At 45.0% G+C, this 25809-nt stretch overlaps 2 protein-coding genes across 3 annotated transcripts in view; one reads left to right on the top strand and one right to left on the bottom strand.

Moving 5' to 3' along the window:
• Positions 1–2000: 2000 nt before the first annotated feature.
• On the bottom strand, positions 2001–20236 carry LOC137524271 (nuclear factor 7, brain-like). The gene is made up of 9 exons (XM_068243945.1): positions 19870–20236; positions 16125–16199; positions 13875–14011; positions 9168–9635; positions 8505–8600; positions 8154–8387; positions 8039–8061; positions 5250–5380; positions 2001–2723 (listed from the first exon to the last, which is right to left on the bottom strand). Exons 1-9 carry the CDS (start codon positions 20066–20068, stop codon positions 2185–2187), a joined length of 1902 nt encoding a protein of 633 aa, XP_068100046.1. The 5' UTR covers positions 20069–20236; the 3' UTR covers positions 2001–2184.
• A 2946-nt stretch (positions 20237–23182) lies between these two features.
• Positions 23183–25809, top strand: part of KAT8 (lysine acetyltransferase 8) — a 30002-nt gene continuing 27375 nt past the window's right edge. The window contains exon 1 of one of the 2 annotated variants that reach the window (XM_068243947.1): positions 23183–23628. The gene's annotated coding sequence lies outside the window, so the exon portion shown is untranslated. The remainder of the gene's footprint in view (positions 23629–25809) is intronic. The other variant, XM_068243946.1, reaches the window with a different exon arrangement.

A 25809-nucleotide genomic window follows, 5' to 3' on the forward strand; every position in this document is an offset into this window, starting at 1 on the left:
GTTTCATTTCAATGCAAATTATTGATGCCAAACAATGCAAAGCTCACAAACTAGGTCATTGAGTGATTGTGTGTTAGGGTTAGGAAAAGTGGGCGGAGCCAACACCAGCCAAATACATACCCGGGCAATCAGCTAGTTCCCTATAAACTAAACAAGCCTTGCCTACAGCTTCTCCAGCGTGCCTTGACTCATAGCAAGGATCTGAGATCATCCCTGTTTGTTGAACATTGGGCTCAATTCTGGTAGCGTTTGACAATTACCCCATGGAATTTGATTTACCTCATGAGGATAAATTACTTTTGAATTCTGGTAGTTTAAGTAAAGTTTTACCTCACGTAATTTGAGGTAATTTATGTGGTAATTTTTGAATAAAAATATGCGGTATTTAGTGGTAAAATAACTCTTGCATTGTGAAGTGAAATAAGGTGCGTTTGCATGTATTTTACCTCACATTAGACCTACCTCTACCACACGGTAAATAAATACATTTCTGTGATTAATGCTACATACACACTTGAAAGAAAAGATATCAGACCAATTTTACCCCATTCCATGTAGTTTGAGAGCCGTAATCTACAGTATTCTAATGTGCTGAACTCAAATAGAAATCTTTGCAGGATGCTCTACACATTCAAAAGATTATCTGCAAAAGATCCATTCCTGCAAAATTCAGTCTGATATCTGCAGATCCTTATACACACCGTTTGACAGTCATCTGCAGATCAGATCCACCAGGATGGATCTTCAGATATGCAGATGAAGTCTGTTAAACAAGTCGTGTATGAGGATCTGCAGATATCAGACTATGAATGCATTTTGCAGGGATGGATCTTTTGCAGATACTGATCTTTTGTGTCAATACAACATCTGTGTGTGCAGCATCTTGCAAAGATTTTTATCTGATGGGGAGTTCAGCACAATAGAATAGACTGTAGGTGTGGCTCTCATACTACATGGAACGGGGTAAAATTGGTCTGGTATCTTTCATGTGTGTACACACCATAAGACTTTAGCTAAGACCGGTATTACGTGTCCTCAATATAGCGAAGACTGGTATAAGTGTCCCTAGCATTGCTAAGACAGGTATAAGTGTATCCAGTATAGCTATGAGGAGAGGTATTACCTAGGGCATTAGACACCAGGTGCTGGGTATTAAGAGAACCCCCCCCCCCTCAAATAAAAAATAGAAAGGAGTGGGTGTGGCGTGCTAAGCCACGGCAGGTAATGCCAGGTATAGTTGACCCCCAGTATAGGTAGCCTGGAATAGTTGCCCCTTGTCTATACTAAATATATAGCCAGATCCCCCCCCCCCCCCCCCATTTAAATTGTTCGTATATGTAGCCTGATTGCCCGTCTATAGCAACATCAACCCTGCATAAAGCTACTATAGAGAGTCAGATTCCCCCTGTATACAGCTAGTATATAGGTTACACCGCTCAGGAGGTTTTGCCAGTTTGTGTCCAAGTTTATTAATGCGATCAAATGGGTGTAAAACGTTTAGCTAGCACTAGGCTACCTATTACAAGTGTCTGGCAACCCCCAATCCCCCATTTAAACATTACCCAGCCTGGATCCAGCGATCGGCGCAGCCTCCACGCACAGCTCCGGCCTCTATGGGGAGGATCGCACATGACATCGACATGCACAAATCCGAACCTCCCTATAGAGAGACTGAAGTTGTGCGGGGAGGCTGTGCGACCGCTGGATCCAGGCTGGGTAATGTATGCATAGGTGCGCAGAGCCTAATTATATCCAGGATACACATTTTGCATTCAAAACAGAAGCACCAACATTAATTGAGGATCTGTTTTGGATACAAGGTGTGTTTTGCCTCTAGGGGGCTTTGCACACCTCTGTTGGTAGTCAAATGCAGCCTGGTCTTAGGTTGTGCTGCCATTACTCCCAACCAACCAGATTCATTACATTGCTTATTTGCTTGGACTAGGACAATTCCTTTTGCTTTAAAATGGGGGAAAAAAAAAATGAGGCGTACCACAGTGTAATTGAAACTTAGTACTTTATTACAGAACGAACCTGAACAGAAATTTGAAATTCACAGAACACAAAGCGCATTTACCATGTCAACACATCACAGTGGAGCAAATTTTAATTTTCATAAAAAAATTGAAACAGAAAAATTACAGCCAATATGGACAACAAAAAAAATTTGTTTTCTATTCCATATTAATCGTGAAGAAGGCGCAGAGGTTCGGCATTGCGGCCGGACTCGTGCAGGAATGGAGACAGGTAGGGGTACAACTTCTCAGTGAAGGTGGCATTAAACGTGTAGATGGCGGTCATGTCATCAGCGTTGTAGAAGGATATCTGGCCTCCTTCGTAATCCACATAGACTCCAATCTTCTTTGGCTTGGAGGTGAGGGTCAGGGTCTTAGAGGGGGACTCCAAAGCCTTGTAAGCGTTGCCATTTCTCAGCCAGATGGCCCAGTAGCCGTTCTTGGGATTCAGCTTGATCTTACCCTTGCGGTTGCTTGATTCGCTAGCCATACCGACATCCCAGGCTGTCTTGTCTCCCACATCCACCTCCCAGTAGTGGCGGCCAGACTCAAAGCCTTCAGATCCCAGGACCAGGATGCACTGGCTGAACCGTTTAGGATTATCAGGCAATGGAAGCTTGGTGTCACCATACTTAACGCTAGTCAGACCATCGGACAGGACAAGATTGGGGTGAGCAGTGATTGGGTCCAGCAACATTGGGGTCAGATCTGTAGAAACCCAAAAATAATAAAATAGTAAATGCCACAGGGGAGAAGCAAATTTCCAAAATAATCTCATTGGGGGAGCGTAAGGCAAATTCATTGGAAATGACCCCATACTTCACCACTAGAATATCACCTTATGTTCTGACATTCTAATTATGGCCCCATTTAATCAATACTTCTTACAACTTCTGACACCCAACTTTTTCCTGGACAAACTAAACCTCTACTTTGGGTTGTTTCCCAATTATTTGCAGTTTATTTTGTAAGCACAATTGCCATACTCTTCAGTAGCAAAGACAAATATGTACACCCAAAGCTTTAGATGTTTCAGAGGACAAATGCTGTCTGAACAACAAGTGGTTGAATTGCACACTATAAACATGAGCATGTGAAACTACATGTTCAGGTTACATAGAGAAATAAGCAAACAAAACACTGAACTGGTACTTCTTCCAACCCCTGGAAGCTTGTGTCCCTCACCACAGCTTGCCTAGGGTCCCCTCCGGCAGCTGCCGGTGTCTACTGTGAAGGTCGATGAACGGGAGTGTTCAGCACAGTACTGCGCTTGCACAGAATGCTCCTGCCTACAGGGGCGTGAACGTGAGCAGCACGGCTCATGCAGTAGCCACAGACTTCAGCAGATGCTACGGAGGGGACCCCAGGCGACCCAGAGGAGTTGCAGAGAGGGACACAAGCCTCCAGGGGCTGGAGGAAGCCTCGAGTAATTTTTTTTTTTTTGCCTGATATTTCCTTTAATGGAACAACTTTTAAAAAAAAAAATGAAACAGTTTAAATGTTCTATCAAAGGGCTACTATCACAATTCTAAAAGTTTGTTTTATTGTTTTTGCTTAATGACATTCATTGACGTATGCCAGAGCCAATATCTATGAACTATTGACCATTTTTAGCCCTTTGTAAGAGATACAATGTATTACATACATTAAAAATGTGCATTTGTCCCAGAGTAAAATGCATTATAAGTTACTTCAATCCATAAGAGGCTTCTGGTGATATGAGCAGAATCCCAAACAAGAGTTTACTGCAGAAGGCTCATTTCACACAAAACTAGGCAACATTTGGCATATATAACTAGATCTGAGCCTGGAGACAATCTTAAAACCCAACTAAACCCATAGGCTAACAGGGCAATTTCACACCAATATTAGAAACAGTCAGAATACGGGACAGTGAATATAGCAACAAATAATGAGTTGGCCACAACAGCTTGCCTTCTCTGTGGCTTCAGCTTGTGGACGGGTCAACCAGGTGTGACCACGTGACAATGATAGTAGGAAACCTGCCAGGCAACATTTCTCTACATACAAGCAGAAAGCAAGTCTTTACATAGGGGGTTGTGGACTTTGTGGTCGCCAGAAGTAGGCAGTGAGCAGTAGCAAGACTGGGAGATGTAGGACAGGTCAAAAATTGTACGGATAAGTGCAGGTACACATGTTGCATTAATTTAAAAAGTTTTGTTCCTAAAGGAAATCCTTTATAGTTTTCAATTTTGGGTTTAGTTGGGCCTTATCCCATTAGCAGCTTCAATAGATATTTCATTTGAGATAAGTGCACTGCTTTTAACTTATTGGTAGAACTCGCTGTGCTGCAAATTCTTGGAATGCTTTGATCTTTCTACTACTGTAGCATAAAATACAGAAACAAAGCAGAAGTTCTTGTCTCACACTGCCGCCAAATACACCTTACAGTCCTATTAACTGGAAGAAAAAAAAAGTGCTAAAATAAATTGGCCTGGAGCACTTGCAAGCTTCTAAATTGGCTGCTAAAGGATTACACTGTGTACACTGAGGGAGTTCCTTTGCCCATTCATCACTCAGCTGCAAACATTAAGGCCTGGAACCTACTAGAAAGCACAATCACTATCGCTAGTGATTTGTGATAGAGAGCGATATCTTCATTAGAATGGAAAAGCTCCCAAAATGCTGCATGTCCTGCAATTGTAATTTCCTTATATCACAATCGCTTTAGTAGAATCGGTCCCATCCACTTACATTGGCAGAGCGTTTAGGGAACTAGTGATTGAAAGTGCTCCCTAAACACTCAAAAAAAAATGCTCTAGTGGGTTCTAGGACAAGGACTTTATTTTCAGTTCAGTATTAATGTCTGACACAGGAAAGCATGGCTGCCGCTGAGGGAGCTTTTGCCGCATTTAATCACTTTTGATCAAAGCCTGGCACGGATCACTGGCTGCACTTAGCTCCACATAAAATCTCTACCTGGGCCGATTTAGGCTCACCATTTCCAGACGTAGTTTGGCAGTGTTGGGCTACGTAAATTAGTTTGTTTCCACTTAAGAACCACACTGCACACTGTCCAGGATCGAGCTGCCCCCCAAATACCTGTAGAGACCTTAATATAGTCCCGCCGCTCAGCACTAAGGAATCACCCAAAACTACCTGGGGGAGGGATTGGAAAGAGTAAAGCCCTGGCTATTTTAAAAATTGGATCAGCATTTCACTTTATGCATTCTCAGTGTACAAGACCCTTTGTAAATGCAATCCAGTACTTACATGGAGAAACAAAGGATTTCATCTGCCTCCACACCGAGTACTGAATTGGTCCCTTGAACGTTCCCTGGCAGAGATCCTTGGAGAGAAGGGTATTGCCAGAGGACATGGCCTCCTTCTGCTGCTCTTGGCATCTGGCAAAAACAGAAAATTATAGGGCTGAACACCACCTGAGGTTTAGACACAATGAGACAAAGACCAAAGTTGTTTAGGTGACACCTTTAAACACCACCAGAGGCAAAAATAAACGAATGAAAAAGCCGATTGAACAGGTAGTCCTTGGTTAACGAACGAGATAGGGACTGTATGTTCGTTCTTAGCCTGAATCTAGACTTAAGTCGGACCACTGTGCTACACTGCCATTTCTGTCCACTGTACCTCCAGTGTCCCCCTCTGTCACCTCTGCCCCTGCTTACACAAGTTTAAAAGTCATTTTTTAAAATAGATTCTCAAAACCTACAAGTGCAATTTGAAAATGTGTTCGTAAGTCGGGGACTACCTGTATCCATCTTCCTTCTAAACATGACTTAAAGGAATACTATCGATGTATGCATTTATTTTTAAATGCTGTATGTTGTAGCACACATTAGGGCAAGTACTAGGAGCAATTTTATTCCTCACACAGCTGTTCCTCTCAGCTGTAAAATCCTCCGTCAGATTTGGCGTCAGTGTTGGATACAAAATGCATCTAATACTGACTGCTCCCAGAGGGCTAGACCATGTCTGCACAGGGGAGTTGCTATCAACTCCTCAGTTTGTTTAATTATCACCTTGCTGAAAGAATCTTGTTGATATGGTGGTAAGGGGTTAAAGATTCTAGCAATGTGTGTTTATTATCTTTGCTTCTCTTGACTGATAAAGATACTAATAATGCTAATTGTAGACAGTGATCTGCCCCTCAGCAGCTTGTAAAGTGGATGCAGCCTGGAGTGTATCACCTCAAGCAGACAGCCAGGCAGTCTGAGTGTAAACACAATAGTTAGTTATATTCCAGCAATATTCCAGCTCATTTAGTTACCTGTTACCACCTCAGATCAGCCTATTTCTCCTCATGTCTGCTGCATGCTGTGAGTGACACAGTGAAATATATTTGTGAGCTGTGTGACAGGGTAACCAAGCAGCTCAGGGTGACCCAAACTACTAAGCTGTGTGAGAAATGAATTTTTAAGCAGTGATAGCGACAGAGACACCTGGGTGAATAAATAAAGTGCCCCTAGCACTAGTGGTAATGTGTACACTAATATAGAGTATTAAAAAAAAAGTTTTTTTAATCGATAGTACTCCTTTAAGATATTCCACGGTTTTATTTTATGTTTAAATCTACCTTAGGTTTTAACTGTTTTATCTCAATGACACATTCATTGAAGTATACCAGAGCTAAAATCTATAACCTATTGATCTTTTTATCTCTTTTCTGCTCTCAGAAGCAATTTTTTTCCTAGGGAAGTGTTTTATAGTTGGAATTTCTTATCAGTGAGGGTCACACTGTAGTAACTTCCTGTCTGAGTCAGGACTGAACCACGTGCATACCTGATATTTAACGCTTTCAGGCAGAGAAAAAAAAGGGAACAAAGCATAGTTTTGTGCTTGGCACTGTACATACACATGTCTATATCATGTAGCCATACATCTAGCCATTCTGATTCAATCAATAAAGCGACCGACTTCAGTATAGTGACCCACACACTACAAACGATATCCTATGCAATTCACCTTCAATCTGACCAAAGTTGCGTCTATGCAAAAATTGATTCTGAGTTGAACGAATGAAATGTGAAAAGTAGCAGATTCCTGTGCAAGCGACTGGTATCGTGCATCCTGCTCGATTGACTAAGCTGGCCGATTCGATATGAAAGCACACTTCATCGATGGGAAATTCTGTAACACTATTCTATCGAATAGTCAATTCTTCAGCCAAATCGCTAGATGTATGGCCACCTTAACCACTTAAGGACCACGGGGTTTTCTTCTGATCGGTGCTGCGTGGACTCTCCAGCCCGCAGCACCGATCAGTAAATAGCCAGGGCGATCAGACTCCCCCCCCCCCCTTTTTTTCCCCCACTAGGGGGATGTCTTATCGCCGCCGGCTGCCTGCACTTTCCGGGGGGGGCTCTTTCCGCCCTCCCTCCCTCCCCCTGCGAGTGGCGCAGGACGGAGTTCTGTCCTGCGCCGGATAGGACAGGCTTCTGCCTATCAGATGCCGGCGATCCCCGGCAAATCAGAGGCCGGGGATCGCCGATCTACGTCACGGCGCTGCTGCGCAGCAGCGCCGTGTGATGTAAACAGCGGGGATTTCTTCCCCGGATGTTTACATTAGGCGTGCGAGCCGCGATTGGCGGCTCGCACGTTGTTCACGGAGACAGTCTCCGTGAACTAGCATGGGAAGCGGATCGAGCGGCCGTTTCCATGCTATACCACTAACGACCCGCCGACGCCTATGGGCGTTAGGCGGTCGTTAAGTGGTTAACTGTACAAGATATCTCTGCAAGCTTTCTAAACAAAGTTTCTTCTACCAACATGATACAGAACTGGTTCAGAACCAAAGTGTCACATACTCCAGCTTATATGTGACACTACTTTGTATGGTTCTGAACCAGTTCAGAAACAAACATGAAGAAGAAACTAAGCTTCGAAACCTTGCAGAAAAATCTTGTACAGTCATTAAAGGTATCACCGTCCTAAACAACTTGTGGTTACGTCTTCAGATTCCCTCCATGACTAATACCGGACCACATGCAACTGCCCACAAGTAAATGTAAATGGAAAAAAAAAAAAAAAAAAAAAGTACTCACTTCTCAATGAAGGCCTTGATGTCCTGCATAAATTAAAATGAAAAAAACAAGTCAGATGACAAACCCAAGACACCTTAAATGTAAACTGCAGACAGCTTTATCTAGCAACACTTACAGTAAGGAAGGAAATGGAGTCAGTGTCATTCATTCTGTCATTGGCAACAGCAATGGTCTGCTGGATGTTGTCTTTATTCTCCTGCATCTTAACCAGGTTGGAGTTCATTTCCTTGAGCAGGCTCTCGCCCTGTTCCTCGAGCTGCTCCAGCAGTTTGTCCTCCCGCTCCTTGAGGAAGCTGTGCAGTTTCTCAAATTCCGACACAATGTGCTGCTTGAATTCCTTCACATTGGCCTGCAGGAGAAAGAAGTGGGAGTGACCTGACAGAAATGGTCTGGACTGAGGATAGTCTGCAGACACACAGACCTCCGAGACCAAATGGTGTGAAAGTCAACAAGGAGTTTTACTTACCTTGTGCTGGTCAATCTTCTCATTCTGCTGGTTGTTTAACTGCTCGGTGACCTTCAGGGCTTCTTCCAGAGGAGATACTATGGCAGACAGCTCAGTCTGAGGGAACAAAGCTTAAAAGATCAATAAGATACCACAAACAACCTCCTGGAGCAGCAGTAACACTATCATAAGCTTACAAAGGCAGTCCCCTTCCTTATTGTACCGTGGCTGTAACTGTTCTGAGGCATGGAACTGTCTTTTTATACATTTTGGCTCATGTATGGGTGAAATTAAGGTGGCCAGAGTAACTTACTTGGACTTCTTCCAGCCTATTGAAGTCCTCCTGGTCCCTCGGTGTCGTTTCATTCAGTAGCAAGAGCCTTCTGCACTTGCAAAATTTTTAAAAATTGCTACTGCACCAAACACTCCCAGTAACAGAAGCGCATGAGTAGCCCAGGACTGACACAGTTGGCCAGCTTCCGGAGGGGCAGTGGTTAAATAGAACAGAGCAGAACGAGGGCAAGGGACTTTTACTTGATTTTAGCTTCCCTTCAAAATTGCTAAACATTCCTGTTCTATAGGAATGAACTATAATATATTTGACACTGGTTTCTATTCTAAGCTTATATGGAAGATGTGGTGTAACTACGATTTTTCGGAAGATGTGGTGCAATCTAAACTTACTCTGTACACCCCCACTGCATCCAGGATGGGCAGGAAGTTGTGGCAGGCATGTTTCAGGGAGTCCCGACAGATCACACAGCTCAGGGTCCCATCATCCTTGCAGTAGAGCTTCAGGCGCTCATCGTGCTCGGGGCAGTTCTCCAGGGGTCGGGCCCTCTCCTTTTCTACAGGCTTCACTGGAGTCGAGACTGGAGTAGCACCAACGGTCTTCTTCACCAGGTTAGCCAGAGCCCGGTTAGTGGTGTGTCTCTTCTCGGTTATGACTTCCTTACAGTCAGGACAGGTGAAGGAATCCTGACCGATCCAGGCCTTGTCGATGCAGCTGCGGCAGAAGTTGTGGCCACATTCCACCATGACGGGATCCTTGAACAGCTCTTTGCACAGCAGGCATGTCAGCTCCTCAGCAAAGTCCCCAGACCCCACGGCAGCGCTGTTAGCTGGTGCTTCGGTGACTTCTACCTTCGGTTTCTAGAAGGAAAGAAATGACCGTGAGAGGATGTAGTGGAACTTGGGAACGCTGTCTGGAGGTCAGCATTTGCCATCATATCCTCGAAAGCAAACACTATGGAGGAAAAAAATCACTTTAGATGAAAAGGAAGAAAGTCAAAGTGTATTAACATTAGAAAGCCGTCCTGTGAGACATAGGCTAGAAATAAATTTTGGTTAAGCACCACAAATGGTCCATTGCCAAGGATTTTCCCTAAAAAGAAACCAACATATAAAACAGTCTGTAAGGATTTTCAAAAACTGACCAATTGGATGCTTCTTACAAAAGCACAAAACTACTGCCTTCTATACGTTTTGCACACCAACAGGATTTCTTAAGGACTTGTACAACGATCACAAAATATCTCGGCAAGCTTTTTTTTTTTTTTTTTTTTTATTATACACAAGTAACGCTGTGAAATAACTGAAGCACATTAATCTGTACACATTAAAGTAACTCTGAGCACAAACAACAACGGTCACTAGCTACATTCCAGAAAACATGGCAAGTGTAGAAATGAAGGTTCAATCCTAGCATCTTACGTCTAATGCAGGAGATGTATTATTCCATGAAGCCAGCAGTGCAAGAAAGAGGGCTTGGTGTAAAAGCAGAAGCCTCAGTAGTTATACAAATGAGTTGGTCAAGTTGAGGAGAAGCTTTGCACATGTTTATTCCTTAGGACAATCTGCAGCCCTTCACATAGATGGGCACTTGCATGTGATACAAAACTGGTAACACTTCATTTGTGAGATCGCAGTAATGAGCCTATTCAGTTTTGTGTTCAGTGTCACTTTAAAATGCCATCTAAGGTAAATTGGTTGTATATTTGAAGCTGTGATCCAAGAGTGGAATTGAAATTCCTTAAATGAACACTGCTCAACTGTAGCTCCTCAGGAAAAAATAGCTTTACTTTATCTTTAAAAATTAAGGAAAAACAGAAAAGCAATTCTCCAAAAGGCAATACAGCTCATAGGACTGGGGGAAGATATGGCTGGTTTCAGGTACCCAGGACAAACAGCATGGGCCCAAAACAGAAAAACAATCACAGGACTTAAAAAAAAAATAAAAAAATGTAACAGCAGTATCTTTGCGAGATACTGGCACTGATGCATTAAAGTGCCAGGAAATTTGGCCACAGGATAAAGCCAAAAAATGCCTAACCCTGCTGCTGCAGAGGAAAAAAATATCCTGGCAGTATTAATTACCATTCTCTCACACGGCTGCCATTGACTGGGGAAAGACGTAACTCAGCTTCCAGTTAATGACTGGAGTCCAAACTACACAGTTATCGTAATTTGGGCACCATCAGTCTACAGCGCCTAAATTACTGGCTGAGCGCCACTATAGCCTTAATTCACCCTATGGCGACACATTTCCAGGGCTGTGTGTGCCTGCCCAGGAAGCATCTGGAGGGCAGTGGATAAGTCACACCATCATTGCAGTAACCTCTGCTATTGAAAGTGTGACGCCGCCTCAAAGAGGAGACATCTACTTCCCAATTCAAGCTGTTAAATGGGACAAAATGTGTGCGCCTGCACTGGGCAGACTAGCAGCTCATGTGGTGGACTAGCTATCCCTCAGACTGGTGTAAAAAAGCCAGAGCAGAATATTACATTTATATGGCAGACGGGGAAGACTTTTGTGCTCAATGAAGACCAATATCTGCTTTAATCTAGTGTTTAGTCCTCGTAAGGACAAAAGTTTGGCAATGTTATGCTTAGATGAGGAAAAACAAAGTAAAAAAATAGTTTAAATCTGAAGACAAAAAAAAATAAATTCACATGTACAGTAAATATGTTACATGCAAATCTAAATATACCAATGTACACAGAGCAGCCTGTCGAATGGGTAAACACCTGGAGGGGTTAACTAGACCTACAATCAAGGGCACAGGATTATGGGAGACTGCAAGTGACTCGTTTACTTCTCCAAAGCACTAAGGAAGAAATACTAAACAGCACAATTAGAGTATAAGCTAGATAAAGCTGTGTTGTGTGCAATTAACTAGTTTTTATATTCTATTACACTCATGAATCTTAACCAGTATTTGAAAATAAATCTTGTGCGTTCAGTGTTAACTTTACAGACAATTCATAAAAATAGCAGGTTTATCAAGGTTGTCTACAAAGTCTGAGCATTTTCCATTACTCTTCAGGGATCAGTGCCGAACTCAACATTTACACAATGCCCACTGGAGAAGCGCAGTCTTGTACACGCTACACTAAGCTAGGCAGAGGTGGCTGGCTAGTGACGTCTCTGCTAGGTCTAGTGTGTGTACAGTGGCTCCAGTGTATCAAATTATCTTGACTAAACGCCTCGTCCCCAAATCCTAACTCTGCCTGGCAGAAGAAGCTCAATTGTGTGCCAGGTTGCAGCCCCTCCTTGGCAACAGAACACGTAGCTAGGCTGTAGCCTAGTGGCATGTCTGTACAAAGGTCAGCCCCAAAAGGTCACCAAAATGATCACTGACTGATCCAGACAGGCAACAGTCATTGTGCTTGTGTGCGTACCTTAAGGGGCTTATTTATGAAACTATGATAAAATGATGCTTGGCACATCACCCGAATTGCAAGAGGAACAATTTCTGTCGAAAACACAACTATGTGCAAAAGTGAGCCGTTGCAGTCGTGTTTTATTGGCCAGTCTAGTTTATGAAAATCATGTGATGCTGGCTGGCCAATAGGAGGGAAGGCGAAATAGCCCAACCTCACTGTAAACAGTGTCTATAATTCTAGCTGTAGTCACTTGACGACAGTCCTGCGAGTTGGAGGAGATTTTGTTGCATCAAGAGAAAGCTTCTCGGCAGGCTGCCTGAAACAACCAACTCCTTAAAAGGCAGTGCAATGTGGCACTACAGATGTGCCACACACCAACATTACAAATTAGGTCGCAGCACGGTTGTGGCGCAAGATGGGAAATTTTGCATCTTTTATACAGTTTTATAAATAGGCCCCTAAAAAAAAAATAGATAAACCCCAAGAGTCCAGTAGCCAAGGTTACTGAAAGTGACAGTCAACCTCTTCTATTGGCTACTGAATCCACCTATATTTGTCCCCACCCAGCCTGACAACCTGCCGGCGCTTAGCCATGGCAGGTCATTGCATGGCAATGCACAGACAAGATTTACAGAAGATAGCGTTTCATCTTCACAACACACAGATTGTCGGCATGAAAACCAGCGATTACTTTCTGGGTGCTGTACGATAGTACATTACTAAGCAGTGCCAACTTCCCCATAGGGAAAGTCCGTAAAAAGTTCACTAGTATGCCTATTCTCTGCACCAAATTCAGTGCTGTGAAAAAGGCACTCAGTACAACGCAACTAGGTCAACATCTGCCAGAAAGAAAAATCTTCCATCAGCACCCAAGCACTGCTAGACTTTTAGAAATTGAACCGTGCAGTATATAAAACACCAACACACGACATGGTCTTTATTTTAGCAAGAACACATTGTTCTACTTAGCACAACCAATTTCTCTAGCAATCGCACAAAAATCTCAATGCTGTACACAAGGCGCATTGTACATTGGGCCAGAAGAGGCTTACCACAAACCATAGCTAATGCCTGGGTGGCAACACAGTCAAAACAAAAATTGGGACATCTATAAAAGCTGAGCATAACAAAAAAAAAAAAAAAGCTCACTGCAAAGCAGTAGGAAATGTTCAGTAACTGAAATTATCCAAAGGGAAAGGCAAATCTGTATTTCAAAGCTTTCTGCCCTCAACTGAGTTCATGGACAACCTCAAATATGGTTACATGCCTTGTAAATATGAAGGCTGGACAGTGTTCCTTCCTGTGGGTGTATACCCTAAACAGGAAGTTTTTTATGCCTAGGCATCTGCTTCAGTTTTACAAATGTCCCAAAAAGTAAAAAACAAAAAGAGCATTGTACCATCACATGTGGTAAGTTATCTTTTCTAGGATCGCTAGATCCCAGGGCTCATGCTTTAACGATGTCTTGCAGAACCAAACCAGAGGACCCATGGTGGCCCAAGGCAAGTTTTGGAATGAGCCAGAAGTGAAAAAAGGCAACTGGCGCCTCCATCGTAATTTCTGGCAAAATAAAAACAGTGAAAAGGGAAAACAAAACAAACATGACCCAGTTCTCCAACTGGCTGCTACGCGGGAGGGACAGCACTAAGACGCCAGCGTGAAAGGCTTCCGTCAGCACGGCGAGAGCTTGGCGGAATTGGGCACAGGATTTACGCCTCGTGTTACCTTCGCTTCAGGCTCGCCTTCCTCGGCCTTTTCATCTTCCGCATTTTCTTGGTCCACGCCATTGGTCACCTCTTCCTTCTCTGGCTTGGGAAGCACCAGCCGGGTCTTGTCCACCCACTCGTTTTGGCGACGGTTCACTGCGGAAAAAGCGAGCTCACAATAGGTATTCTCATAATGAAACAGATTGAGGCGGGAGAGGCGGCCGGGTCTGACCAGAGCCTGTACTTACCACAGAGTCCTGGGACACTAGAGGAGAGAAGACTGACAAAGTTAAATAAAATAGCTCCTTTAAAAGGAACGCCACTGTAAGCCAAGACTGGACGCATTTTTGACGCAAGTATGAAAACCCAAGACAATCAATTTGGCAATAAAGTGTTCAAGAAATAAAGTGTTTAAGGTCTGGGCAAGTCATCGATGTTTAATATGGACCACATAAAAATGAGTCAAGGTTGGTAATAGGCAAGTTTACACAGCCTAAACTTCTTAAAATTATTAACATGTGATTTAAAAATGTCATTAAAGCAGACCTTTCAGCGCCAGCAACTATGATGTATTAAGACTGCATTTATCACGTAGTCTTGACACTTCACATTCAGGTCAGTAGAGCTTTCAGCTAAACTTCCATTAGGTTATTTTGATTGACCCAGTGATGCCACATTTTTGCCATCTTATCAGCCAATTACTGCCCTCATTCACAGTATGTCCACGATCTCATACACAGTTTTCTGGGCATAAGCTCAATAGGCAAGGTGTTGGTACCAGCTTACCAATGGCAAACCCTTCCTGTAAAGTGCTGAGCGGAAAAGCCTGCTTTAATGCGTTCATCCCATTTTTTGGACTTGCACTCAAAGGTCATCTGTATGCAAAAAAATGATCGCCACTGCTTAGAGAGCAAGAGTTGTATTGATTAGAGGTAGTATACAATACAATAACATTTGTAAAGAGCTTTTCTCCCATAGGATTCAAAGCGCATAGTAGACTGGCTCAACTCTTACAAGTGTGACCTAGGCATCATATAGGCGTGTGCGCAGTACAGCAGTTATTCGCCTAAATGGGCTCTGCAGACAAGTGATAAACAGTCTTTACCTAGGCATTGCTGGGTATAATCTGAAAAAGTCCTGAAAAAACACATTTGCAAATTGAACCAGGAGGCATGGTCTCATTTACAAATAAGTTTTATGAGCAGGGAGAGTAGCCCATCTGTTCTACCCTATCCCGTCATTCTACGCCTTTTGATGTCACTAGTTGCTCTGCTAGATATTCAAATTCATTTTTGAGATACTGCTCAATTTGAATGGCTATGAGTCCATTTGAGCCAAATTGGAAGGTAAATCATGCACCACTCAACTGCAGGAGACAACAGTCCCTGCTGAAGGTGCAGTTATGTGGCTACAGCAGACATCACCATACCAGTATGAAAAAAGTCTCAACAATAGAGATATCAGTGACATCACATAAACAAGTTGTTCATCCGGCCAGGTTTCATGACTGACCATATTTAGGAAAGGACAAAGACATGTCCTTCCAAACATGTGGACCAGCAAAAGGAAAGGCGGGACACTTGCTGTCCCAGCCCCACTGAACAAGCTATAAAATGATTGCAATCCACATTTTGCCGTTTGCATGGAAAGCGGCTGGAATGCCTTTCTGTGCACATCTATTCAGTATAACTGAACTGCCTGTGTGCAAACTTGATACAATAGTTGGCTCATTTTGTTATTGAAGCCTGAGTAAACCCAGAATCTTACACCCAGAGGGGTTTGCCAGGTCACGAAATCTAACTACCTTGCTCTTATTTAGCTAGTAAGTTTGGACATGAACCAGAAAAGGTAAACCGAACATCCATGATGCCAATTCATAAAGATTGCCAGGTCTATTTTTGAAAGCCTAGACCACCTATGACATGTAAATTCCACAAGGTGGCATAGTTTTCTTCAGTTTCTTTTATGCTTTATTTTTCCAATCAGCAAGGTTTTGACAATTTCTGCTCCTTTTGACATTAGCCACCACAGCCAGTGTACTTACTACAGAAAAGTAAATTTAGCAGCCAAATAAACTGTAATCTTTATAAATTGGCCTCTGAGATTACAATAGATGGCATCAAAAGCACATCAGATGTGTCCTAGAAGTTGACCTGGCGCAGAACATTTAGAAAGCATAAGAAGGTAAGAATCTTGGGCAGATACAACATCCTCATCAGGACCTGAGAAAACAGATTAGAATGAAGCACCTCCTTGGTCTGTTACTTACAGCCAACGTAATGAACGTAAAACTCCTCTCTTCCAGCCTGTTTATTCATCCTGGTTTTCATAATTTCGGCATCATCTGTAAAACAAAAATGATTAACACGGTGAGGATTCATATGAACGCTTTCTAAATGCTTATACAAAGACCAACTACTGTATACCCAAAATGTAACAGGTCCCGCCAGCATTCATTTTAATAGTGTAAATCAGGATCACATTTGGTACCAAACTGAAAAACCCACCGGATCACACTTTCATAGGGAAGGCTGAAAGCCATGAATTTAATGCCTGTCAGCTGCCCCCCTGCACCAGCCGGGCACTAGACAGCAGTGCTTGGCATGAGCAATGAAGTCCCACCTGAGTGTGTGGGCTGTGGAGTGGCTGTTCACAGCTGATGGCCAACTGAAGACAGACCCAGGAAGGGGTAGAGGGAAGGTTCCATAGAATTAGCCTTTCCAGCTGAGGCCAATAAAGCTAAAATCATGCATTTTTCCAGACTGTTAAAAAAACAATGCTATTGCCCTCATATACACAACAGAGATACCTCAGCCAAGAAGCTGTCTCAACTAAGGATTCTCTAATGTGTACACGTAAGGTTAACCATCTGTTACACAGCTGCTCCAGGACATCTTAAGATACGCCACGTCAACCGCTAAGGCTAGGTTTATAGCGAATGCGCTGCCTCAGCACAATACTTCCTGCCAAAGTTTCAGTCGATCCATTGCAATTACATTAGGTTAAAAAAAAAGTGTACAGCAACAGATGCCCTGCATTCACTGTAAATCTAAGCCAAGTAATGAACGTGTGCCTAGTCCCTCCTCGGTTCCCCACTGAACTGTTCCTAAAATGAATCTTGCCAAACACTGGCAGACTTTCTCCCGATTGGAACAAGAGACTGATCTCTATCTGGTCTATTAAAGATCATTTGAACACGTAGCTCCCTGAGGTGCCTCTCCTGCTGTCCCTGGGGCTTTATGCTGAGTATTAGAAGAGCAAGGCACTCTCACATCTGCAGCAGAGACTTGGATAATTTATCATAATAGTACATGCTATGTTGCTTTTTAAACCTGAAGGTATTTGCAATAAGTCAGCTGTAAGTGAACAACTGTGGGAAACCACAATGCTCCACTCCTGAATATAAAATCATCTTTTTATGGCCTTATAACGAACCTGACACGAAAGAAGTCAGTTTCCATATTCACCCGTGGGTTCCTTAAGCCCCCATTAGGCCGATCAGTCTGTTGCCATCTCCCCAGGTTGCTCCTGTCCCCCGCTGGACGGGCCAGTAGCCTGGCCGAGTCACACGCTGCGCAGAAAACCTCCAGGCATGCACAACTCATCCAGACTAACATGCCGTCCAGCAGGGGACAGGAGTGACCCAGAAAGTCAGAGGGACCAAGCAGCCTCAAGTAAGCTCCAGGTAAGTATAGAACCTTTCATTCCAGGTACACTTTAAATGCAAGAAATGTGCATCCAGAACCCCTGCTGTATAGCGAATGGCTCACTCGCTATACACCAGCGGCTCTGAATGGACAGCACTGCTTCCAGGTGTATAGAGATTTACATATTCAGAAGTGATGCATCCCAGAAAACAGAAGCTCACTGACAACTTAACTATTGCATATATGCTGTCTGTTTTAAGAAAGAATTACATTTAGCATTGCTTAATAGAGGGCTTTTTGGCTCCTTTAAACCCTCCTGGTGGTTCTGCGTCACCATGAGCTATTGGAGTATTCCTTATCACAACAGGAGTGTGTAAAGGACACTCAGGAATATACAGAAGCCAGTGCCTATACTGCCAATAAGGGGGGGGGGGGGGGGTAAAATAAGCTCCTAGTAGGCCACGAAGGATTTGGAAAAACTCCACCTTCAGTAAACTGCCAAAAAAAAAAAAGGTAGCATGGCTGTATTATATTAAGTTCCTTTGAACTATTATAAATTGACTGCATGGATGAATTAGCAGCAGAGGGTGGAGGCTATGGTTAAGCCTTTATAAAAGGATTGATCTAAACATGTCCACATGTGTGCACCAGGGCTGTGGAGTCGGAGCAATTTTGGGTACCCGGAGACAGTGGTTTTAACTCCACAACCCCAGAAGTGAGTAACCAAATGATATACACTTACAAACAAGTCACAAAAATATAAAAACTATAATGAAAAATGAGCTGAAATGATAGAGAAAAACTCCTTTGTGCAAATGGAGGGAGGCTCAAGGCATGTATGAGCAGTAGTCCTCAACCCCCTCCCCCCAGCCTCTTGTTTTAACAGAGTAACCAAGCAGCTCAGGGTGACCCAAACCACTAGGAATGTATGGGGGGATAAAAGACCAAAAAGCCCTCCTAATAAGCAATGCTTGGTGAAATTTGCCTTCTTAAAACAAAAGGAAATATGCAATATTTCAGCTATAGGTGAACATTGGTAGTTACCCACAATGCACCACTACTGAATATGCAAATTATCCATTTTCACCCTTGTAAGCAAGGTAAGCATCCAGAACCGCTGGTGTATAGCAAGCCTACACCTTTAAATATTACACATCCAGTTTCGGGCTTTTGGCCCTCATCAGTATATGGCAGGGATTGATATGGCTGTATGGGATAGGGCTTGGACAGTACAACAAAATAACCAAGCAGCCCAGGGTGACCAAAACCACTCGGAATGTATATGGGGATAAGAGAGACCCTATACATTCCTAGTAGTTTGGGTCACCCTGAGCTGCTTAGTTACTCTGTTGTACTGGTCCAATTCCTATTCCATACAGCCATATCAATCCCTGCTGTGTGTACTGATGGCAAAAAGCCAGAAACAGGCTGTATACATGTGGGATTGGTGTGGCTGTGTAATATGTAAAGCTATAGGCTTGCTATACACCAGTGGTTCTGGGTGCTTGCCTTGCTTACAAGAGCGAAAAGGGATAATTTGCATATACAGTAGTGGAGCATTGTGGGTAGCCACAAATGTTCACTTAAATCTTAATTATTGCAAATTTTCTTCTGTTTTATGGCCTGTTTCCACTTGTCGAATCTGCATGCAGATTCACATAACCAATACAAGTGGATGGGCCTGTTTCCACTTGTCAGAAATCATGTGCAGGAAGAATCTGCACGACAGAGCCATCAGAATTCACACACTGCCTTGCAATGTGCGATTCACAGAATGTATTAGGAAATTCTCATGCAGAATTTACCACGAATTTGCAGCATTTTCAAATAAAGTCAATGTTAAAAGCACACAGGTACTGACATGGTTAAATTCAGCTACAAACATAATGCGAAAACGCCCACGTGTGAATTCATTTTCACATTTTCCACGACTAACACTGCACAAGTGGAAACGGGCCCTTAATATTTCACCAAGCATACACTGTAACGAGTGCCAACACTGACCGCGATGCCTGGCTCCTCAGCGAAATAAAAGTCAATGAGCATTTGCATGCAGTGTTCGAATTTACGCTGCAGGATGCAAATACAATCCGCAAACAAAAGCTGCGAATTCCCATGGAGTTTCATTACACGTGCAGCTTTGCACACGGCCTGTGCTAGTGAGCCCCGCCCACAGCCTAGAACAATGCGGCCTGCGGACACGGAGAGAGACGAGGGGGGAGGAGGAGCACGTGCTGCGGCCGCCATCTTATCACAGAGCGCTCAGCACGCGGGCTCTGCAGCCAGCCGGTGACGTCACACTCCCACCACACTGAGAATATAACCCCCCCTCCCCCCATATCATACACAGCGCGGAGAGATACTCACGGAACGAGCCGTCCGTCCGCTTGCAGGAGTACGTGGCCCCGATCTGCACGGTGAACTCCTCCTCGTCCTCCTCTTCTTCCTCCCCGGCGTCCTCCTCTTCGTTCTCGTCGTCCTCTTCCTCCATCCCCTCCTCGTTCTCGGGCTCCTCTCCGGCGAGGACGTCCATCTTCTCGTCAGTGCTCTGGGCGACGGCGGCCATGGCTGGGCACGGGACTCGCGTGTGAGGAAAAGGCGGGAGAAGAGCTGAGGAGTGCAGAGAGAGGAGAGCTGCGTGCCCTTCCCTGACAAGATGGAGACTGCGGAGAGATCAGGGCGCTCCTCCTCTATCCTTATCATTCAGCCGCTGCCCCGCCTTCCTCCTCACCCATTCGTCTCTTTACCATTCATCCTAGCCCCTCCCGCTGCCCCGCCTTCCTTCTCGCTTATTCAGCCTCGCCTCTCCGGCTGCCCCGCCTTTCTCCTTGCCCATTCGTTTCTTCACCATTCATCCTAGCCCCTCCCGCTGCCCCGCCTTCCTTCTCGCTTATTCAGCCTCGCCGCTGCCCCGCCTTCCTCCTTGCCCATTCGTCTATACTCTAGTGTTGTCCGGATCATGAACGATTCGGATCTGTGATCCGAATCTCTTTTGTGAGTCGAATCATCCAAATGAGTGATTCCGATCGCAAAAGGGAAGGGGCCAGGAGCGACACGCCCCCTCTCAGCGGGCAGCGGGGTCCTGGAAGCAGAGCAGAGATTAGTGATGGGAATTCTGGCTCTTCTCGGAGAATCGGCTCTTCTGAATAGGCTCCCATTAAAGAGCCGGCTCTTACGGCTCTGAATCGGCTCTTCATTAAACATCACTAGACACCACTCAGAATCAGAGTAAAAGCCCCATCCCTGTCTCCATGACAACTCCAGACTGCTTCTCTGACTGGGGCAATCCCTCCTGCTACTGCTCTGCCCCATACACTCCTACAAGCTGCACGAGGAGGACTACATCTCCCAGCATGCCTCAGCGCCCTTTATTACATAGCAAATCAGAGCTGTGTGGGGCGGCTGAGGCATCGGCTCTTTTAAAACAGAACCGGCTCTTGTCGTTCGCAGCAACGTTCGCGAACGACCCATCACTACTGGCTCGCTCTGTTGGAGGGGAGCCAGGGACAAGTAGATAAGAGAGAGGGGACATGGGTGCCACTGCCAGATATGTGTAGAGCACACATACTGGCTGAAATGTGCTGCTGATTATAGGCTGTCTGTTCCGTAGGTGTGCAGTGAACACATTGGGCTCTATTCTCAAAGACTTACCGCATGCGGTAAAGTACATGCGGGAAGTTTGCACCCAAAATACCGGCAAGTTGGGATTCTCAAAATGTTCCGCATGTTTTTTCCGCATGCGGAAAAAGTGTGATAAAAGTGCGGGATTCATGCGGTAAAATTTCCGCAAAAGTCTGTATTTTCCGCAATAAAAGATCAATTCTCAAAGATGTTCAGGCGCATCATTTCTTCGTTAATTACCGAATTTTTATCACCTACAAGTAGTAGGTGATATATTCCGCATCCCATTGACTTTAATGAAGTGTGGAGGCTTAAGGGCTGTGCTTGGTGGACTTTAACTTTTTTTTTTTTAAACACTTTTTCATGCGACCTTTTTACCGCATGATTCCCGCATGAATAATGCCTGTTTCCGCATCTTTTTTCCCGCATGCGGAAAATATTAGTGAATGTGGAAAAAATGCGGAGTTTACCGCTGGCGGGAATATAGCGGTAACATTTTGCGGAAAATTTGGCTCTTTGAGAATAGAGCCCATTGGAAGCTTTTGGCTCAGCTCAGCACAGCTCAGTAACTTTGCAGGCACTGTGATTGCAGCGCAATATGATCCTCCTGCACTGCTCTAAACAGCTGCACATATCTTCAGGGAATGCTTTCTTTCACTGTGCGACGTTTCCATTCAAGGTATACAGATGAACATGTAGGTGAAATACATGTAAAGCATATGATTGCAGCATGTGGGTATTGTGTGCAAGCAAACATTTCTGCTCTCTGCTCGTCCCTCCTCCCATCTCTGTCCACTCCCTGCCCTCTGTCCATCTTCTCCCCTTCTCTGTGTGTCCACCCCCCCTCCCCTTCTCCTGTCCACAGCAGGGAAAGACCTGTCCTGCTATTCATTTCACCCCCGAATGCTTCCATAGTAAAATGATCCTTTTCGATGATCCGATTCGAATCATCCGGATCATTGAAAAGATCCGAACTTCCCATCTCTACTCTACTCTAGTGTTGTCCGGATCATGAACGATTCGGATCTTTGATCCGAATCTATTAAATGAGTTGATCATCCGAATCATCAAAATGATCGATTCGGATCGCAAAAGGGGCGGGGCCAGGAGCGACACGCCCCCTCTCAGCGGGCAGCGGGGTCCTGGAAGCAGAGCTGAGATGGATCGCTCTGTTGGATGGGAGGCAGCCTTGCAGGGACAGCAGGTAGATAAGAGAGAGGGGACATGGGTGCCACTGCCAGATGTGTGTAGAGCACACATACTGGCTATAACGTGCTGCTCATTATAGGCTGTCTGTTCCGTAGTTGTACACAGTGATCACATTGAAGCTTTTGGCTCAGCACAGCTCAGTAACTTTGCAGGCACTGTGATTGAAAGGCAAAATGATCCTCCTCCACTCGGCACTAAACAGCTGCACTTATCTTCTGGGAATACTTTCCTTCACTGTGTGACGTTTGCATGGAAAGTACACAGATGAGCATATAGGTGAAATAAATACATGTAAAGCATATGATTGCAGCATGTGGGTATTGTGTGCACAAACATTTCTGCTCTCTGCTCGTCCCTCCTCCCTTCTCTGTCCACTCCCTGCCCTCTGTCCATCTTCTCCCCTTCTCTCTGTGTGTCCACCCCCCTCCCCTTCTCCTGTCCACAGCAGGGAAAGACCTGTCCTGCTAGTCATCTCACCCCGAATGCTTCGGTAGTAAAATGATCCGAGATTCGGATCAAAGATCCGGATCTTTTCAATGATCCGATTCGAATCATCCGGATCATTGAAAAGATCCGAACTTCCCATCTCTCTACTCGTCTGCCTCACAGGAAGGCGGGCTTCCTCCTTGCAGCCCCGCCTTCCTCCTTGCCCATTCGTCCCTCCACCATTCAGCGTCGCCTATCCCGCTGCCCCGCCTTCCTTTATTCGCCTCTTCATTCCCCCTCCTCCTGCCCCGCCTTCCTTCTCTCGCCCAATCGTCTCTACCCTCGTCTGCCTCACAGCCCCGCAGGAAGGCGGGAAGAGACGTCTCCACCCTACTTCTTCGTCTCTTCCCGCCTTCCTTCTCGCTCAATCCTCCCTCTCCTGCTTATTGCTCCGCCCTCTTTATTCCCTTTCCACCTCGGCTATATCTTTCAGCTCCTCCCATTGTTTCTCCTTGCTTCTCATTGGATCTTTCTTCTTTTTTGTTCCTTCTTGCGGCTCCTCCTTGTTTTTCGCGCCCGCCCACTCTTTTCTCCTCGCTTCCTTTTCTCTTTACACAAAGACGACGTACACGCCCTCACTAAACATGGCCGCCGAGCTGCGTGTGATCATGGTGACGTGTTTCCGGTGGATGGCTGCGGCCTAGTGTGTGGCGGGTAGCTGAGGTTGCGCAGCTCGTAGCGCGGGAACCTGTCCGGGAGAGGTTGATCGGGGCGCGGTGTGTCCCGAGGAGCCGGCGGAGGTCCGTCTTCCGTCGTGTGACGTCACCTGTCGGGAGTGACGTCAGAGAAACCGGTCATGTGATTTGCACGGTACGGCCAGCTCTGTGTTGAGGTGGAAATGATAAGTTGTGTGATTAGAAGCATGGCTGGACGGTACATCTGTTACCCCCCCCCCCCTATCCTGACTGTCCCTCAGCCTCATGGTGCTGCTGAGGGGTCTCAGATCCCCTCCCTCTCCCCCTCCTTCTGACCTCATACTAAATAATTATGTAATAAAATGTCTACATTCTATAGTATGGCAATTGGGTTTTCAGTTCTAGATCTCCAGTGGACTTCAGTTGCGAGCTGCATGCTTGTTCCAGGTGTGTGATTCAGACACTACTGCAGTCAAATAGATCAGTAATACTGCCAGGCAACTGGTATTGTTTATAAGCAAATATGACAGCCTCCATAGCCCTTTCATTTCAGGTGTCCCTGTAAGAGCCTGGTACTCTAAACACAGCTGAACTAAATTGCCAAGTAACTCGGGCTGTGCAATCATGTCGCCTTATCACGTAGTATTATTATTTTTGTGTTTGGGTGTTTTGTTTATGTACTGTTTTTTTGCCTTTCTGTAAAGTGTATCTGAGGAGAAACTTGCAAGAAGAAACAGATAATCCAGGAAGAGGGAAGCCTTTGGTGTTCCCCTCGTCCCCACCGTTGCTGCGCACAGACCTCCAGATCATATCTAACAAGAGCTTGTCAGATATCTGTTATTGTGGCTGCTGCATAACCGGTTCCTTGCTGCTGAACTTGTGCAGGCACAGTATACATCCACTTTCGTGCATGAAGCGTGACTGAGAACCTCCAGAGGAAACTGGACAGCAGTGGTAGGGGTGCAGTGTTCCCCAACCCTATCCTCAAGGCCCACCAACAGTGCATGTTTTGTGGAGATCCACAGAGGCAGTCAAGGAGCTCTGGTGATACACTAATTACCTCACCTGTGCATGTTTGTGGTTTTCAGCAAAACCTGTACTGTTGGTGGGCCTTGAGGACAGGGTTGGGGAACTCTGGACTGTAGAGGACACAGGAAGCCTCTGAAGATCCAGAGACCTTCCTCTACTTAGGTAAGTATCTGTTTTCTCCAGGGCTGTGAAGTCAGAGCCTGCTGTTTCATAAAACCGAGGAGTCAGATGATTTTTCTACCACCTCCACACCTCTGGTAAGTATTAGACTAAGGAGTCGGAGGAATTTTGGGTACCTGGAGTCAGCACCTGTTTCATAAATTGAGGCGTTGGAGTCGGATAATTTTTGTACAGACTGGCTTTCTCTTGCCGGTTTCACCTCGATTTTATTTGAAATGAGACGCGGTCAATAAAGCCTGAAGTTAGACACACACACACACGTGCTGATAGCTCGGCGTTGCCCGGGTATGTGTCTCCGCCCACTGATGACCTGACTTTGCCCGGGTATGTATTTGGCTGGTGTTGGCTCCACCTGCTTTTTCTAACCTTTACACAGAATTACTCAATTACCTAGTTTGTGAGCTTTGGGGTCTTTGGCATCAATAATTTTCATTGAAATGAAAAAAATCTGATTGGCTGTTTGTGGATCCACCCCCTTTTCCGAATTTGAACCCCAGTCACGCAATGACCAACTGTACCAGGTTTGAGGCTTGTACCATTAACAGTGCAATAACAGCAGCAATAAAATATTCACCTGTAAAATCAATAGGCAAATTTTGATTGGCTTTTGCAGTCTCCTCCCACTTTTCTTAATATTAATCCCAGGCACCCAGTGACCAACTGTGCAAAGTTTGAGAACCCCTACCATTAATAGTGTAAGGATGACTGCTGTGTACATTATCCCAGTAAAATTTGTATTTGTCTCCGCCAAATTTTTGGTTATGGGAATAAAAAGTATCCTATATGTTATTCCAGGTAATGTTCGATGTGTGCCAAATTTCATTCAAATCCGTTACGTCATTTTTGCGTGATCAAGTAACAAACAACCAAACTTTCCCATTTATAATATTAGTAGGATATAGATATATATTCCTTTTAACCTCCTTAGCGGTAACCCCGTGTGTGACACGGGGTAAGCCGCCGGAGGGTGCCGCTCAGGCCCTGCTGGGCCGATTTACTTAATTTTTTTTTTGCTGGACGCAGCTAGCACTTTGCTAGCTGCGCCAGCACCCCGATCGCCGCCGCCGCGCGCCCGATCGCCGCTATCCGGTGCGGCGCGCGGCCCCCCCCAGACCCCGAGCGCTGCCTGGCCAATCAGTGCCAGGCA

The sequence above is a fragment of the Hyperolius riggenbachi genome, chromosome 7, assembly GCF_040937935.1.
Source record: "Hyperolius riggenbachi isolate aHypRig1 chromosome 7, aHypRig1.pri, whole genome shotgun sequence".
In the NCBI taxonomy this organism is placed as follows: domain Eukaryota; kingdom Metazoa; phylum Chordata; class Amphibia; order Anura; family Hyperoliidae; genus Hyperolius; species Hyperolius riggenbachi.